This window comes from Blennius ocellaris (genome assembly GCF_963422515.1).
Source record: "Blennius ocellaris genome assembly, chromosome: 8".
NCBI lineage: Eukaryota > Metazoa > Chordata > Actinopteri > Blenniiformes > Blenniidae > Blennius > Blennius ocellaris.
Window position 1 is genome coordinate 21,251,748 of NC_137657.1, and position 18,199 is coordinate 21,269,946.

Below are 18,199 nucleotides of genomic sequence, written 5' to 3' on the forward strand. Positions count from 1 at the left end.
CTTTCAAGGATGAGGTTGCCGAGTAATAGGCAATATGGGATGGAAGGAGACGGGAAGAAGATGGACCAAGCGCCCCCGTTTAGAAACCCTTTTGTGCACGTCTTGAAATTCACCCCTCTGGAGAAGGCAAAGGTAACAGTACGCAGGCTCATTCTGTCTCTCCTTCTTGCACCGATGTGTTCTAGTTGCCGGGGGAATAGGCGACACTTTAATGCGCCACCGTGGGCTGGGCTGTCACCATCATTTAACTTAACTGCATGGAGTCAGCTGGGCTAAGGTTAGCTAGCCGGCTAACATTAGCTTCATACATGTTGCTTTTTCTCCTCCTCCGCTGTGTTTCTGCCTCCGCTACAGCTCTGTGAAGACCCGGGAGATAGTCCACGATATCCCGAGCCATAATAGTATTTATTTATTGTACACGTCGTCAAGTGTATCTTCTCTGAGTGGAATCCGTTAACAGCCTACTATAATGAGATACAGTTACTTGAGCATGGCCGTGTGTCCTGGAGGGGCCTAGCTTGTTGCTCTTTGATTTTAATTTCCATGCATTGCAGGCGTGCTCTCCTTATTAGTCAGTTGTTGTTGTTGTTGTTTTTTTAGCATGGTGGCATGTGAAATTGGCAGAAAAAAGTCATACTGTGCTTTTAAACATGGTGCCGTTTTCTGATTTCCTTCACATTCCCTGCGGCAGTGTTGGTTATCAGTCAAGCCAACACGTGTGGATGTGGAGGGTGGAGAAGGGGGATGGAGATCTGACAGGCATGGGCATTTTCCCTCCTTCTCTACAACTGCAGTGTTGTCCACAATTCTCACCCGATTACATTAGGCATTTTCAGAGTTGCAGCCCAGCTCTCTGTCGTTGCCTTTTGATAATCAGATTTAGAGCTTTCAGCTTCTGCTGAAAAAAAAAAAAGTGTTAATTGCTACTTCGTCTGGTAGGTTTCAGCTTCACTGCACAAATCTATGAAAACATTATCTTCTGGATGCAGCTTGCCACCAAGGCAGAACTGTAAAATGTGATTTGTCACCTGTCACTGTGAGGGAAAGTGATTCCCTGCAAATATTTCATTATGTAGTTTTACACACAGCTCTGCGCGTGTATACTCTTCCAAATGACAACATCCTCCTTACTGTGCTTATTTCTAATGTATAGGCTGTAAAACTAGTGTCCGCAAAGAATAATGCAGAGGTAATACTATTGTGTTTATGAACAGCCACGAACTGAGAACAAATGTGCGATATTTTCAGTCACAGAGACACAGCCACCTGTTTATGAATGCCTCTGTCATTGTAGGCATGAGAAGGTATCTTGTTACAAATAGCATGACTGACCTAGGGAGGCTCAAACAACTCTTTTCACAAAGACTATGGGGAAATGTTAGAATGTCACGTGCATCACAGCCGAGGGGACTAAGTTGGTTTTCTGGTTTCACCTGTAAGTCTGACATATCAAAGTAAAGGAAGTTACCAATGTGGCTGCAAAACTTACAGAGACACACAAACTCCACTGTTGTGAATGCTTGTTCACCCGACTTAGTTTAGCATTTATTAGATAATTGGTGTTATGTCATTCTTCGCATTTTTAGAACTTTGTTTCCGATAGTACATTGAGAGGTCAAATGTTTATAGAAATACATTTTGTTACCCTCTGCGCACATTTTAACTCAACATTAAATACTTTAAGGCTATGTTTTAAAGACTTATCTCATGAACTTTTTTTTTTTTCCACCATATGCTGAATTAAAAAGTGGGTTGTGAAGTCTCCCCAATGTGATGGAACAGCAACTCTCACCATAATATGTGTTACTTTGACATCCACTACAAAACCATGGGTACTGCACTTGAACTCTTGAAATAAGACAACCTGTTTACCAGCCGGCTGCCCATTCACTGATCAACATATACAATCAGGGTTATGTTGAGACAAACGGAAAAGACTCCTGCATCTATCACCAGAACCTGAGTGACTAGCATCCCAGTGACATACTAATGATCTTGTAACAAAAGCACCTCTCTGCAGACAGCATATATCAGTCCTTAACGAAACAGTCAGCTCTGTTCATTGCATTGAATGCAGACTGATTCATAAAGAAAGTTGATCTTTATAAAGAGCAAATTGTGATGGCTGCACAACTGTTTCCTGTATTGAATGCCTCAAGCCTACTTAAAGTTGACCAAGTGTGAGGTGAGCTGGTGACAGACCAATGAGTGACCAAGACTTAAAAACCTTGAATCATTTAAGAAATCCACAGAAGAACCACTGTACCAGAAAATATTTAGAGTATTTCTGTCATAAAAACTTTGTCATACCACCAAATGCACCGCAGTTCCATCTATATCAAACTGCATGACTGTGTTTGGAGTGCGTCCTAAAAATGCTGATAATGTGGATGTTTATCACCGTTAGATCATGGTGCAGTGGAATAATGTCAGAAGATCTGACGAATCATATTTTCTTTTACATCTTCTCCATGGCCAGGCGTTTGTTTACCTTGGACACAAATGATACTGCGATGCTCTGTGGGAAGACGACAAGTCAAAGGAGGCAAACAGATACAATGTTCTTCTTGTAAACCTTGGATCCTGGAATTCATGCTGATGTTGCTTTGACGAATGCCAACTGCATAGCATTGTCGCAGAACACTTGCTCCTCTACATGCCAGCACAGCTAAGTCATAGAGCCTTAACATTCGAGAGAAAGATTTGAGAAATGTTGCAAAAGAGTTAAAAGTGCTGACGAGATCTTTAGACAAATCTAAATATGACCAAAGATGAGCTGGAAAACCAGGTTCTTATTGAAACTATAGGGTCTGTTGCTAAGATGTTTATGTGACACCACAGGTCACCTTAGGAGAACTTGCATAATTCCTTCCTTTGCGGTCCATTATTGACCAGGTGGTGTTAATTTAGTAACTGTTTTATGTAGTTTCCTTTTAAAGCTGTAAGATGAGATTTGTTGGAGGCCACAATCATAAGGGGAAGCCTGTTGATCATGTGGAGGGCAAAAAGTCCAGAGAACTCATAGTAGCATTGAAGTGGGCCCTGTAAAGCGTTAGACAGAAGTCCTCCGTAGCTCCATCCTTGTACATTCTGCTAACCAGGTTTCCAATAGCTGTTTTTGGACTGCACTGTTTCTCGTCATGATAGGGTTCAGATCTTTCATTATTTTCATTTGCAACACGAACATTTACTGGGAAATGACATAAGATAAAAGATACAGAGACACTGAAAGGGTTATGAAATCCACGAGTTTGTTCAACGTCACACTTGCTTGTCAGTTAAAGCTGCATTATTTTACTTTCCAATTTTTGAAATAAAGATTTTGGTGCGTCTGGGATTACTGAATAGGAAAAGGCAGGTTTCTATTAAGGAGCAGGGTAGAAGGTTTAGGAATTTTCCAAAGTTCTTGACGCCTCTCAGTGTGAACATATACAGAATGCTAAGCATCCACCCAAGGTTCCTCAAAACAACAGAAACTTCTTATTGTCTAAAGACCCTTTGATGATTGCATAGTGAGCTGAGTGCAGTTGAGCATATTAAATTGCCAAGTTGAAAAGTGACATTGGTGTTCATAGACAGCAGCAGACCGTCCTCTTGAGGCTAACTGGAATCTATCTCTTTTCCAATCAAGGGTTTTCGATACCAGAAGACAGCTGTCCAAAAATAGGTCCGGAGGTAATAAGGTGGATAATTCTGACAAATGACAACATTAGCCATTTGCCCCAAATCTAGAATCATCTATAGAAGCTTGCAAATACTCATTAGTAGGTGACTCTGTAATTCAGTAGCCTGACCCTTTAATCCACATAAAGCTGCTCATGCAGATTTTTCACCCTTGATGAGCTAATTAACTCATTTGCAGAGTTTGTTGGTGGAGCCCTAAAGTTGCCACATAATGTTTTGTTTTTGTGGCAGATTTATGCCTTATCATTCAGCATCTCAGTCTGAAAAGAACTTTGTAGTCCAACGGTTGGTGCGGTGTCAAAGGCCAAGCTGCTAATTTTAGTTATCTGCCCAGCTTCGACAAGCCTCATCAACATTCCTGTGAAATGTGTTGGATAGATCCAATACAGACTTAAATCTGTGTTGATGTTGCCAGAGCAGCAACAGACCAATATGTTATTCCAACACTTTTCAGATCATTATTTCTATTGATGGGCATCAAAGGTGAACACTCCATGGTGTCCCCTCAAGAGATCTCGTACATATTCATTCCACAGATTGTTAAAATTAAACCCAGACTTTAAGCAGTACACTACCTACTGGTATAGTGTTGATAGCTAATGTCAGGTTTTGAATCCGGTTGAGCCCTGGGGGTGATGGTGAAGTAAAACCTGAGAATCCCTTTTACCTACTGAATACAGTGCGGAGACAACGAGGCTCTAGAATGAAATATGGAGGCATAAAAATTGCCTTTAGGAAGCCGACAAAACATTTTTCAGTGGGGATAAGGAACAGGCACAGAAAGCATTATGATTGATTACACTGGTAGAATTTGAATGCTTTAACTTTTTATGCAATGTGAATCCAGTATATTATTTGTCTCTGGTGCCTGAATTATTTTAGTTTTTGCTCTAAGTGGGCTGAAATTGTGACTTCTACTGATGATGAGTACCTGAGCAGTTTAGCGGTTCTTAATAATAGACTGATTTGTGATTTCTCGGTCTGTCAACCGGGTGGCACAATAGGTGTACATAACAAAAGATTAGTACAAATTGGACAAGGAAGGATACTTTTAGTTTAGATCCATGCAAGTGAGTCTGTGACTCTTAATTTATTGTTTGTGTCCACAGTCCATAAACATGGCTTAAGTTGGAAATAATTCAGTCTTTTCTCGAGCATTTCAAAAACTGTTCTCACAATAGTGAAAAGGTTGCACTTCAGTAAGTCACTCCTCTTCACCCTCATCTTCCTCTTTCAGTGTGTCATGGTGACTTAAGTAAATATAACGAGGCTCCATCTGCGACTGTCTTATAGCCACTGCCTTCAGTGAGAAAGCCAGATAAAAAAAAAGAAAGAAAGAAAACTGGTGTACGTGAATTGAAAAGTAATTGGCAGATGAAGTGTTTCTGATCTGCAAGTGCTTTCAAAATTAAATATGCCTGCGGTCTACTTTGAGGTTCATGTAAAAGTCTCATGACAGATGTTTGTATTCACACAAATAGCAACTGATCAGAATCATTTAGGTCACACTTCTCGGCAGTCGTCGGTTCGCTTTCTGCAAAGAAACTGGCTTCACTTCCATTGCTGCTGGCTTCACAGGCCTGCAGTTCTGATAAGACGTTTCGGTTTAGTTCCGCTTCATCCTTAGTCATTTTACATTATGTGCTGTCTGTTGAAAGAAGTGTTGTAGCGCCCAAATTGTATTGTTTGGCTTGTTTGTTTTTTATTTCCACATTTATGTTTTAAACTGTCAAGATTTGATTCACTAATCTCAGGATTTAGTGAAATAACTGATTTATTCCAACCCCTAGATAACCTTTTGGCTTTTGTAGTATTACTTTAATCCAGTGTGGCGTTCTTGCATTGTTTTGCTTTGGGTCTGTATGAATATTTTAGCAAGTGCATTGTGCAAAGGGTCTGAAATACTCAAAAACATTATTGTCAAACTGTATTCTTCATGTTAGTGTTATCTGGAACTGCACAATTATTGGATTATTGTTAAGGGTTCACTATAATGGGACATTTTTACTTCTCATAGAAAGGACATGTTTGCTGGAAGAGAACTGAAACATGTAATATGTTTTGTGAGATTTGGTGCTTTCCAAGTTGATCGATTGTGTTTGAGATTGCTTAAGTAGAAGTTACTATCAAGTCTAATATTTACAGAAGATAAGGATTGCTGTTAGGAAGCAATACAAATCTTTAAAGTAAACGGCCACCATCGGAGTGAGAATAGGTGGGTTTAAACAGGGAGGTAGCAGAAATCATGAGGAGAAAATCGGAGATTCATAAGAAATATCTCAGGCCCTGTCCACACTAGCCAAAATCATCTTTTATCTCCCCGTCGTTCTTGAAAAGTTTCCAATCCACATGGCCTCGTGCAGGAAATGTACATATGCCAGGCATTGTTTTCAGCAAATGTTCGTCTTTGCCCATCCATTTTCAAATTTCTCCATGCCAGATACAATGCCAATTACATGACAGCTTTTTCGTGCGGATGGCGTCTCCGATGTTTGTAGTATCTTCTGGAGTAACCCTCCCTGTTTGGGGTCACAGTGCCTTCAATTTCCCTGTGTTGTACAACTCTTTCCAGCCTTTGGTTATTTCTCAAGTTTCTTCTTCCTGATTTTGCCGTCGCTTTAGAGCATGGGTCTCCAACCTCGATCCTCGAGGGCCCCTGTCCTATATGTTTTAGCTCCCTCCCAGTTGCAACACACCTGATTGTAATGAGGGGCTCATTATTGGGCTTTTTCACAAACTTGCTGATGACATCATCATAAAGTCTGTACACCCCGATTTAGACCAGCCGTGTCAAACATTAGGCCCATGAGTCAAAACATTCCCACAAGAGTCTGTGATCTGGCCAGGGAAACACCAAGATAATTGTAAATATTCCAAAGAAAACATAGTTATTATTTTGATCAATTTCCTAGCAAACATGACACCAAACTGATACTCAAGCTGAGATATCGGCGATGCTGCTTTGAAAGACAGCTACTTCGTTGCTCACAATCTAGCCTCAAAGCCATGCTGTCGGGGTGAGTTTGTATAAACATGCATAGTGCAACAGTTATAGAAGTTTTTTTGGCTGTTTCACTGTATCTTGCATCAGAAGGTTTCATTAAAATTGGCTTTATATTAGGGATGTGGCCGATCTGGTATCGGGTTCTGATATCATTTGTAATTGTAGAACTTGATGTATTAAAATAGTTGGCAAAAATCTCTTTTTAATTATGTTGTTTTCTTTCTTTCCTTTCCTTTTTTTTAATATTTTTTTACAGATTGCATTAATGACAGTTACACTATTCCCCATCCGTCTACTCATTGCTGCGTTTATGATGTTGCTGGCCTGGCCTTTTGCCTTCCTTGCTTCAGTCGGGCGTTCCGAGACTACCGTCGAACCCCAGTGCCTCTGGAGAAGGTGGGTGCTTCAGTATGCGTATATTTATATTTGGTTGACTGTGTAAAAGCGTATTTTGAGTGTGTGCAAGTCCTGGATGAACCATGAATAATATGAAGCCTTTTTTTTTTCCTGGAAATACTGGTACAGCATGTTTGGTATTGACATTCTGCAACTGTAAGTCAAAGAGCAGAGGTAGAGTGCTTGGAGCACTTAGCCATACAATCAACAACTCTGCTTTCAGTATCAATAGAAAGTCACGTGGCTCAAAAGGGCCACTTCCATGTTCAGGTTTTGTTTTGTCTTTTGCAAATGACAGCATTGAAGTGAGATTTGTTTGCTCTGATTCATGAATTTTCACAATTTCTCCTCAAGCAAACTGCAATCTCTTAAAATGTTGCAATCAGAAAGTCTGGATGTCATTTGTTTGTTATTTATAACGTCATTTTGAAGTTGCATTGCACAGTTCTGGAATGCTTGATTCAACAAATCTCTCCACCTTTTTTTTCTTTTACCACATCATTTCTGTCTTAAATGCAGTAAACAACACAACATTGCTTTTACCTCAACGAATTTTCTTATTACATTGCCTGTTGTAGTATTTCACACTGAAATTGAGATTTGGTGTGTTACTTCATCCTAATTATCCAATGCTTAATACCAAAAAAGTAGGTTAATACAATGGACACAAGTACAAGGATAAATATACTGTTGATGACATTAAGTGTCTCTTCTGATGGACTGTCTTTGCTGTTGAAAAATAGGGACATATTTATATGTAATAATTAAGTAAAAAATAGTGTGTATAGTGTAAAAAAAAAAAAAAAGATGACTTTGACATGTCGACGCATCTTGTTGACTTCAGATTATATTGTATCGGCAATATTTTGTTGGTAAAATATCAACATTACAGATCTGGGGAAAGTGCATCCGTAAAAAAAAAAAAAAAAAAAAAAGTATTTTAGTTTTTGTTCTGACTCGTATACACATCTTTCCATCATATCATGCAATGTTGTACTGATACTGATGTGAAGAGTTTTTAATGTTTGACAAGTGTTCTTCATGTATCCTCACTCTCTTGTTTTCCAGACTGGTGGACATTATTCTGAAAATCATCATGCGGGTCATGTGGTTTGCGGGAGGTTTCCATTGGATGACTGTGAAAGGTCGAAGGGCACTGTCTACAGAAGCCCCCATCCTCACCCTGGCGCCCCATTCTTCTTACTTTGATGCCATTCCAGTCACAATGACAATGTCTTCCATCGTCATGAAGGCTGAGAGCAAGGATATACCTCTCTGGGGAAGTAAGTAAAAGGAGCGGTCAACCATCGTGATATACCATTGTTCTGAGTAACTTATACACCCACACACAAAAAGTTTTCATGAGGGCATAACAAAAAGAAAATTATTGGGAATTTTGCAACACTGTGATGAACAAGCAGAAACCCTCCTTGAATAACCGCCACTCAGCTGTGGAGCTTAAAAGCTTCAAATTAAATGGCAATAAATACTGGCCAACAAAGCTTTGCTGTGTCATGTTTGGAGAAGGAGCAGCTTTGGTGTTCCTTTGCAGTCAGTTTTGGTTTGCATTAATATAGTATTTGATCATGTTTTGAAGATAGTTCAATAGAAAGAAAAAAAGAGAACTCAACATTGCACTGGTTCTCTGCTATCTAGTATGTTTATCATAGGAAATGATGAGGCTTATTTTGAGGGAGTATTATGGAAAAATACTACAAATTATGTTAGAGATGGCCGCATAATTAAAATTTCTTACAGCTGTAAATATTCACTTGCATAGACCTCAGGGTTCCTCCAGGAATGGCCTTGTTCCCTACATGTCAACACATTCTCTGCTGTTTAATCATGGCTCTTGTTTTCTTTCACCACCACTAACAGACCTGAATGCAAAACAGCCATTTGGATGTCTGGCTAGAGTTTTTGTCCGAACACAACCTAAAGCTCCATGCAAAGGTCAGATAGGCCTCACTCATCTGCAGTCAGTACACACACTACTGTAACAGCAGATCCTATTAACTGGCTTGCAAGTTAATTTACCTCTCTAGTTGCCAGCTAAGGCATTGGTTGCCAGCAGGACAGACACTAAAGGGCTCGGTGTTATTTTAGCCTTCCCTTCTCGTCCTACTCCTTCACTTACTAAGACACTAATTGGCCACATTGTTACCTGCAGGTTGAATGAAACTTTGAACCATTTTACATGGCTGTTGCATCAAAGGAGTAGACTCATTTTGGATTAGTTTTTCATTGGCAGTTTAACAAAAAACTGTCAGTCAAGAATTGGTATAATTTATAATGTAGACATTGTGTACATCTTTGATTTTATAACTCCGGTATTAGTTTATTTTCCAAGTCCCAGTGTACCTCTCAAGAGGAAGCAAGCGCCATGGTCAAGCAAGGAGAATACAGAACAAGCATTAAGACCTGATCAGCCACAGTGACGTGTGCAGTGTTTCTCAGGGTAGTAGCTCCAGCTCTAATCCTTTCCTGTGAGCAGACAGCTCATAGTTGGAATCAGTTTCTTCCTCATAGAGCTGAACTCGCTTTCATTTCCCCTGTCTGTTTAAGTGCAACCAACTTCAATTTCAACTTCAATTTCAGTGAAGTTGAAGGTATAAGAGAATGTTTCCAGCATGGCTCAGCATGAGGCTTCAGGGCCTGTAGTACATTTGCCAGACCATTAGGGGTACTGTGACTCACTAAATACACCAAAAATGCAGAGGAAGAAGAAGGTGATGCACATAGAGATGCAGAATTAGACTCCTGCTTATAGACTTCTATTTAAGTGTGAGTTCTATAGGTCTATGGCCCTGCTCCTCCTGCTTCTAGTGTCAGTAGCTTCTGTAGCTCGCCTGTAGCATGTAGTACAAGATTCTTGTGGATATTAGTTGATGTCGCGGACCACCGTGGGGGGTGATGACATCATAATTTTCTACAGAAGACCGTCTTTGCTGTCAACACCTCACAACCAAGCCGAGGTTTTAGAACTTCCCCACTCTGGGACCCATTTTCCAAAAAAAACATACCTTTTCGGGCTTCTAAATCGCCGGCTCGTGTGGATGATTGGCCAAAAACGGCTCGTTTACGTAAACCGGCGTTCTCAAGTGGACGGCCCCTTAGATTCACGGTCTGGTCTTTCTGATCTCCTAATGCCAATCTGGCAATAATCAATAATGTCCATGCTCTGCATTGTAGCTGATGCTGCTTTTTCACTGTTCGCTGATACTTGATCATTGTGGTTTTAGCCACTGTCTTAATTTAAACAGTCGTCTTTCTGATCAATACCCAGAACCGTCCAGACATTTGACATTTTTGAAGGTTGTTTAAAATACTTAAATTACATTTAGCAGCCGCTGAAACACTGGAGATGACTTCATTGCAGAGTAGGTCATGCAACAATAAACCTGCTGTATAACACTCAACTGTAGAATAGTACAGACAATTCAGCCCTGATGTCTTTGTTTCAGATATAATCACGTTAAGATACCTGTCTTACCTTTTATCTTCTTCTTTGATTGTAATATAATGGTTAGAAGGCCTCGAAACAATTCATCTTCTTATGCTGTATGTTGATATTGATTGATACTGTAAGTGTATACTGTTTAGCCCTAACCTGTGTAACAGATCATATCATTGTAGTTTTTTTAATGTGTTTGTAGTTTTTAATCTGTTTTTATTTTTATTTATGGTTTTATACTTATTTAGTGTTGGAGCTAATTTGCATTGTTTTAATTTTATTGTTTTTATGTGCAGTCTCATGTGCAGCACTTTGGAAACGCTTTGATGTTTAAATGTGCTATATAAATAAAGTGGATTGGATTGTACCGCCACGTTAGTCTCTGGAATAGATCAGGACATCACTTTAATACGGCCTTGTTTTGCTGTAGTGTTTTAGCTTGAAGTGTTCTGTTTAAAGACACCATCAAAGTGATGGTCGCTGTAAACGGATGCTTTGATCTCTCCCCGGTGGAGTATTTCATAAATGTTTAATAAATGCTACTTTTACAATTAAAGCAATTACACGTATTACAGTAAGAAAGAGAAGTCATTTTACTGTTTCTGCATTAATCTTGGGATTTGTCTGTGCTTCTCTTCCAGCTTTGATAAAGTACATCAGGCCAGTGTTTGTGTCACGGTCAGATCAGAACTCCAGAAAAAAGACAGTGGAGGAGATCAAACGCAGGGCTCACTCTGGAGGAGAATGGCCTCAGGTCAGTGAACGGAGAGGGAAATCACAGATACGCACGGAAAACGAATCATCATGGTCCAACTACTAAATTCACTGAATATTAACAGACGATGTACATTTTTCTTCAAATCACAAATTGGCCAAAGACCATATGTCAAACATTTTCGGTACTTGATTAACTATAACCACCTACCGTAATATATTAATTTTTTTATAGATGTTTAATATGAACACAACAGCAGATTTTGGAGAATTGTAAATAACTTGACATCATATGTATAAATTCAGCTTGCCATGTCAAAACTGGATATTTATTTTGATTTCAGATGTGACAGGAAGCTGTGTTGATGTTGTGACTCACAATTTTCTCATACATCCAGATCATGATCTTTCCAGAGGGAACGTGCACCAATAGATCCTGCCTCATCACCTTCAAGCCAGGTAGCACCTCTGCTTTTCATTTCCATCACATACAATGGATTTTTGTTGCCTAACATTCTTCTTAAATTAGTGTACTGGCTCGTTTTTTTTCTTTATTTGGCGATTTCAAATTTTGACAACAAATAGTGATAGAGTGGCCACTTTTCGGACTGTTTGATGTTATGTACAGATATACTGAATTAAACTAAATCTGCTCTGTGTTTTTGCTTGTACAGGGGCCTTCATCCCAGCCGTACCAGTTCAGCCTGTAGTCTTTCGATATCCAAATAGACTGGTAAGAGTACTAGACTTTAAGATTGTAGCTAAGCAACACAAATTAATGGCACAGTTATCGTGACGAAAGTCAAAAAGGAAAATACATTCCATCAATACATGATTGATTGGGTGTCAAATTATGCCTGTGGTCCTGCACATTACTTTTTCAACTAACTTGTATGCTCCCTCCATGTTTTACTTTCAGATCAGATTTCACTTGCATTATTGTTTTGAACGTGTTATTTAACATATCATGTCGAGTTTAAGCAAATACAACTGTTTGAGTATGCTGTGCAAAGAGGAAACATAGCTGCAGTAAAATCATCGGAGGAGCTCCCAACAGGAAACAAAAAAAGCCCCCAAAAAAACCTTGGAGCACTCAGACTTTGGATGCGTTTGTAAGTGCCAGATCGAGTACGTGTGTGTGCATACTATGTATGCCCCGTAGCTTGCTTAGCATATTCCCAGAGTCTGACTCAGAGGATAGATGAATATCTGAAAAACTGACACGACAGCATTTCAGACTCCTTTTAAGGTCTCCCAGCATAAAGGAAAAATCCATTCAGTTTCCATGCATCTGGCATAATGTGTCATTAATCAAAGCAAGTGGTTTTACCCATGTGGGAGATGGTGAGTACATAGAATTCTCTGCAGCGTGTTGGCTGACAGGTGAACTGGTGACGGGTGAGTTTTATGTATCGCGTTGGCTCAAATTCAAAAGTGTCAAGTCAACAGGAATTTGGCAATTTTTAGATTGTTATAGTTATTGAGATGAATCATTCCGTGAGGCATTGGGGCTTTTATATTGCTCAAGTTCAGAGAAGATGCAAATTGCTTTCTTTTTTTTTCCTTTTTTGGAATGGGGTTTTATTTCATACTGTGTGGCAATGTAACAGATTAACGCTTCATAAATGATGTGGATCTTTTATGGAGGAAAGCATTACTTTTCCCTCTCAAAGTTTCCGTATTTTGCCCCTAAACTCCAAATGGTTAGGAGAGTCTTAGTTTTTCAAGTACATTCATGTTCCCATGACAGCCTAATGATTCAATAGACAGCTACTGGCAGGCCAAAGAGGAGGTTTCAGTTGAAGAAGTCCTTTAGTGCGGTTATAAGAAGAATCCGTTGAAGCATGCAAAGCCACTTTCTGCTCGCCTGCCTGGGAATGGAGCTAATCATACTCTGATTCAGCAGACAAGTCCACGGCATCGTTCAGGCTTGTTAGAGGAGGCGTAGAAAAACCATCTGCCAAAGAAAATTGAGACTTTCAAGAAACTTTCAATCCAGTAAACCTCTATTGTTGCAAGGTCATCACCTACTGTATGTTCTGAAATATCTGTTTGAGAAATCACATTTGCAATTGCAGAAGTTTATAGTGATGTCAGACAGGAAGTTGTGGTTTGCACATTGCAATCATGCACCGGTCACTTTGTTTACAATATTCTGGTAATGTAATCCCTTTTTGGCATTGCTAATTTCAGCAAATGAATACTGGCAGTGTTATGGGATGTCTGACTCTTCTCTAAATAAAGTTTAGTTTGTATAGAGTAATGTTTTTCACAACTTAATGCAACTCGTATTGAAGACAAATTGACATCTGCTTTTGCAACACATTAAAATCAAAGCGAGTTGTGAGAGGTTGAGGATGCCTTTGCTTTCAATGTGTACTGTTATACCCAATTAAGTGCTCAAGTTCTTTTTGTCCCATCAAGTCTCCAAAAATCATGGGAAGAATGAGAGGAAAGTCTTAATGTCAGGATTTTTCACAGAACCTTCATGGTGCAGCAACAAACTGTCAGGCGGTGCTATTTTCTAGGGTTCTGTCTTTAAGAGGAGTGCTGTATTCTTCATGCCGTTGCTCAATCTGACAAATTCAAGGCCGTACTGAAGCATGAACGGGCGACTGGATCCAGAAAATCCATGCTTGAAAGCCAGAAGAAAACTCATTGTAATTCATTGTTTTAGTGAGCAGGAGTTTTGCGTTCACGTCTGGAGCAACGGTTTATGGCTTTACACAAAACAAATACAGTAAAGCTGATAAAAGTTTAAACTAAAAAAATAATACTAAAAAGAAAAAAGTCAAAGACGTTGCAGTTTATGCAATAATATACATGTCTATACTAGTGCCTGAGGTATCCTGATCACACCATGATCTCATCTTCGTGTGCCAATAAGCTGCACTTCTATATAGGGCACATTAGCAGTTGGTCTAAAAATGCATCTTGGAAATAATTGTCATTATTTTTATTCTGCTCTGTCTAATAATATCTGGGCTTTTATGTGTTTTTCCAGGACACAATTACTTGGACGTGGCAAGGGCCAGGAGCGTAAGTAGAGACTATTATTTTTTTAATGTGTTTTATGAACGTGTGTCATTGTTCACTGACAGGGACTGACCAAATGTCTCTATTTAAATGTTATGGTTTTTTTTTTTCAATTATTATCCAGATTTGAAATCTTGTGGTTGACACTGTGCCAGCTACACAATGAATTTGTGATAGAGGTGAGTGTGAACATTTCCCAACTCTGCTCCCTTTTTGTGATTGCCTGGTGTGTTTCATGCATTAGTATTTTAGATTAATGGCCTTTCGTGGCATATGCAAGTGTCAGAGACGTCGCTTACTAAACTGTTATCCTCCTCTGCCAGTTCCTTCCCATCTACACGCCCTCAGAGGAGGAGAAACAGAATCCTGCACTCTTTGCTATAAATGTGAGACGTGTCATGGCAAAGTGAGTTTGATTTATTATTGCGTCAACGTGGTATTGTTCACTGTGACGGAGCTATGTCCAAGTTAATCACTAAAGCTAGTTAATATTTCCTTCATACGGCAGAACAAGTCGGGGACACTTTGTTGTGAACGTCTATCAGAGGACAACTATTTCTCTTCATCAATAGTTTCTCTTGTGTGCCTGTTCTTTTCCGTATGTTACAATCTTCCGCTCCCCGTGCTTATGTTGCACCTGTGTTGTAACACACTCTTGCACACGCTCCAGTTCAGAATGAAAGACTTCACTTCTCAAGGCTGACAAAAAAAGAACTGAGCACATTGTTTTCAGCACCAGGGCATCATCTACTACATCTGCCTTATAAGCTTTAAGCAAGGTTTATATTGATTTGCACATGCTGACGTTTCATCGTTGTCTCCACCATGTTGTGCGTAGGGCCCTGGGCGTGCCCATCACAGACTACTCATTCGAAGACTGCCAGCTGGCCATGGCAGAAGGCCAGCTGAGGCTGCCAGTCGACACCTGTCTACTGGAGTTTGCCAAGCTCGTCAGGAGACTGGGGTAAGTCACTTAAACTTTCCAGTGCAATGCACACCACAAAGGCGAGTAGGTGAGGGGTACTGCAGTACGACAAGGGAAATACTCGCCCAAAACTGCAGGGACTTAGAGGAGATTGTGGTTTCTGGCAGCGGCGCCTTGGGAAATGGTTGTTCATTCACAGACAGGCCCCTGGTTGGGCGCATGTAGCAGAAGGTGGGGTCTGCTGCACTGGAGACTCGCACTGAGTGGCCGGGTGTCTGCTCAGGATGGGATCCAGTTGTAGTCTGGTCTCCAAACACAGTAAGTTAAATTGTTTGGCTGGTGAGCAGAGGAGACTAACAACATCAGGCAGATGAAAGAATGGATGTATTGTATCGACTCCCTATTTGGTGAAACTAAGATTTCCCAACAGGAAGGAAAATCGAACTATGATCATTTTCACAAATCTCTTCATCGCTGAACAGAAATGTAGACGAGACTGAAAAATATCCCAACGAACAGAGAAAAATGTGTGAAATGACCTTCACAGGCTGTCTGTCTCATTGAACTAGTTGCCCTCAAACATATTCACACGTATGGCCTATATATAGTCGGTAGTTAACCCGATATGCTTGTCATTGGAGGAATCCGGAGCTATGAATCCGAATGCAGGGTAAATGCATTTCACTGTTACCAGTCAAACAGCAGGCCTAAAACTCAAAGTGTTTTGTTGTAAAGCAATGACACTTTAACCTCTATACTGATGTAAGAAAGGGAAAAAAAACCTCATGTAAATGCATGATTGAAATTCACATATATATAGCACAGTCTTGATTTTTTTTTTCGAAATGTACCACTTCATCAGAAGTTAAAAATGTTGTCCGAAATGTATACAGAGTGCTGTGTCCTTGCTCACTATATCTATTCTACGTTATGGATTAAGTTTTTCTTGCTCCCTCAGGCTAAAACCGAAGAACATTGAGAAGGTTTTGCAGGAGTATGGGAACAGAGCCAGGAAGCTGGAGGGACAGAAGCTGGGCTTGGAGGACTTTGCTCACTTTCTCGATGTGCCAGTTTCAGACATGCTACGAGACATGTTTGATCTTTTCGATGAGGTAAAAACTGCAGATTTACTCGTGCAATGATTCTGTAGCCTCCTGTCTGTCTTTCGTTTCAGATATGGGGTATACCTAACACAATAGCAAGCCACATGGTACAAGGAATTAACGACCAGTACATTTGCTATAGTTTAGGCCATAATGAACAGTGTGTTGAGATTAAAGCTAAGCATGACACTTTGCCTCATAAAAGCAATCACCCATTGGAAATGGAGTAACCTCCCGCACATGCTCTGTCTTCATCCTTTTTTTCCCCCCCTGTTGTTTCCCCAGCATGAAGATAACAACATGGATATTAGAGAATATGTGATAGCCTTATCTGTTGTATGCAGACCTGCCAAAACTCTGGGAACAATGAAATTGGCCTTCAAGGTATGTTCTGTTTAAGAGTTCATGCTTATCGGACCATCAGACTGAGCAGCTTTGTGTTTAGCCGAGGAGCAGCTTGACATTTGCTACATTGTAATACCACATACTGCATGTTGTCTCAGCTTTGTCAAATAGATTAATAAAGTAGTATTCATCTATGAGGAGCATATTGGCATGTTTATACAGCATTTTCATTACTTGTACTTGTAACACACTAGCATACTGCACAGTATTTACCTGATACTCATTGACAGACTTTCCCTGCAACATACTGACATGTTTACACTTGTTGTGCCTGTTCAAGGCTCATATCATACTGTATTTCCCATACCCTTGTGCCTTGACCGATCTCGCTTGTTTACATGGTATTTCCCAACTTTAAACCCATTCTTACAGTATACGGGTATATTTACAGTTTACACTGTATTTCCCCAAGTATTGTGTATTGTGATTATAGAGTCACAATGTTTCTTCTATACTCATTTTTCCACAATATTGTCATATTTACATGAACATTTACATTATTATCCTCCCACACCTGTTTCCACAGCATACTATTCTGTTTACACTGTTAACAATGTATGTGATCCATACAAAACTTTTCTAATGTTAGATCCTTTATTCAGCTGCAAAAATCTAAAATATATATTAAAAAAAAACTGCTCTTCTCATCTCACAAATGAAAATTCTTGTCTAATTTCATGCCCTTTGCCAAAACCCTTCCTTATTTCTTGATGTTTGACATCCACCAGATGTTTGAGGCAGAGGAGGACGGCGCGATCATAGAAACAGAGTTGGCAGTTATACTGAAGACAGCTTTAGGAGTGGCTCACCTCGGTGTGCAACGCCTGTTTACCGCCATCGACGCTGAAGACACGGGGAAGGTCACATTTGGTAAGAAGATCAATGAAGCATCTGTTTGAAAACTTGGGTTTATTTTCTCATTTGGAGCCACTGAAGCCTGTGGCATGCATTTCTAACGTTGCCTTTGTCTCTGGCGCCCTCCTGTGGTCTCCCCAGACAAGTTCAGGAGCTTTGTGGAGCAGCACCCGGACTTTGCTGAGGATTACTTGTACACAGAAAACGCAGGGCTCCACGGCGCCCCCTGCCACCAACACCAAACGCAGCCCGGCCAGTCACCTGCGAGCCCTCAGGGCACCGCCACCAGCAAAACAGCCAACGGCATCTGTCCCGACTTCAGCCCCGGCAACTACGACAGGGCAACAGACGGACTCTTGAAGAAACACAACTGAGAACGGTTTTTCCAGACGCAGTGACAGAACAGAGACGACTCTCCTGGCGAGAGGACGCCGTCGGAGAGACGGACGCTTAGTAAGGGAGTACATTTCAGCTACGGCGCAGAGTCAAGTTTACCTTTCCCTTTTTATTAGTACTGTGTCCATGACATTTTGGACATTATTTTCAACTTCTCAACAGTTTATTTTGGTATAAATTCTTCTTTTTTTCTTTTTTTTTTTTTCATAGCAAGAATCATCAAAATG

At 40.2% G+C, this 18,199-nt stretch overlaps 1 protein-coding gene across 1 annotated transcript; it reads left to right on the plus strand.

Annotated features, from left to right (window-relative positions):
* Window positions 1-9: 9 nt before the first annotated feature.
* On the plus strand, window positions 10-17,950 carry LOC308133993 (lysophosphatidylcholine acyltransferase 1; the record flags this gene model as incomplete). The annotated part of the gene is made up of 14 exons (XM_080501570.1): window positions 10-132; window positions 6,945-7,084; window positions 8,153-8,367; window positions 11,180-11,292; window positions 11,651-11,711; window positions 11,927-11,985; window positions 14,257-14,291; window positions 14,413-14,467; window positions 14,612-14,694; window positions 15,127-15,252; window positions 16,172-16,325; window positions 16,602-16,700; window positions 17,450-17,591; window positions 17,718-17,950. 14 exons carry the CDS (start codon window positions 10-12, stop codon window positions 17,948-17,950), a joined length of 1,638 nt encoding a protein of 545 aa, XP_080357696.1.
* Between the last annotated feature and the right edge of the window lie 249 nt (window positions 17,951-18,199).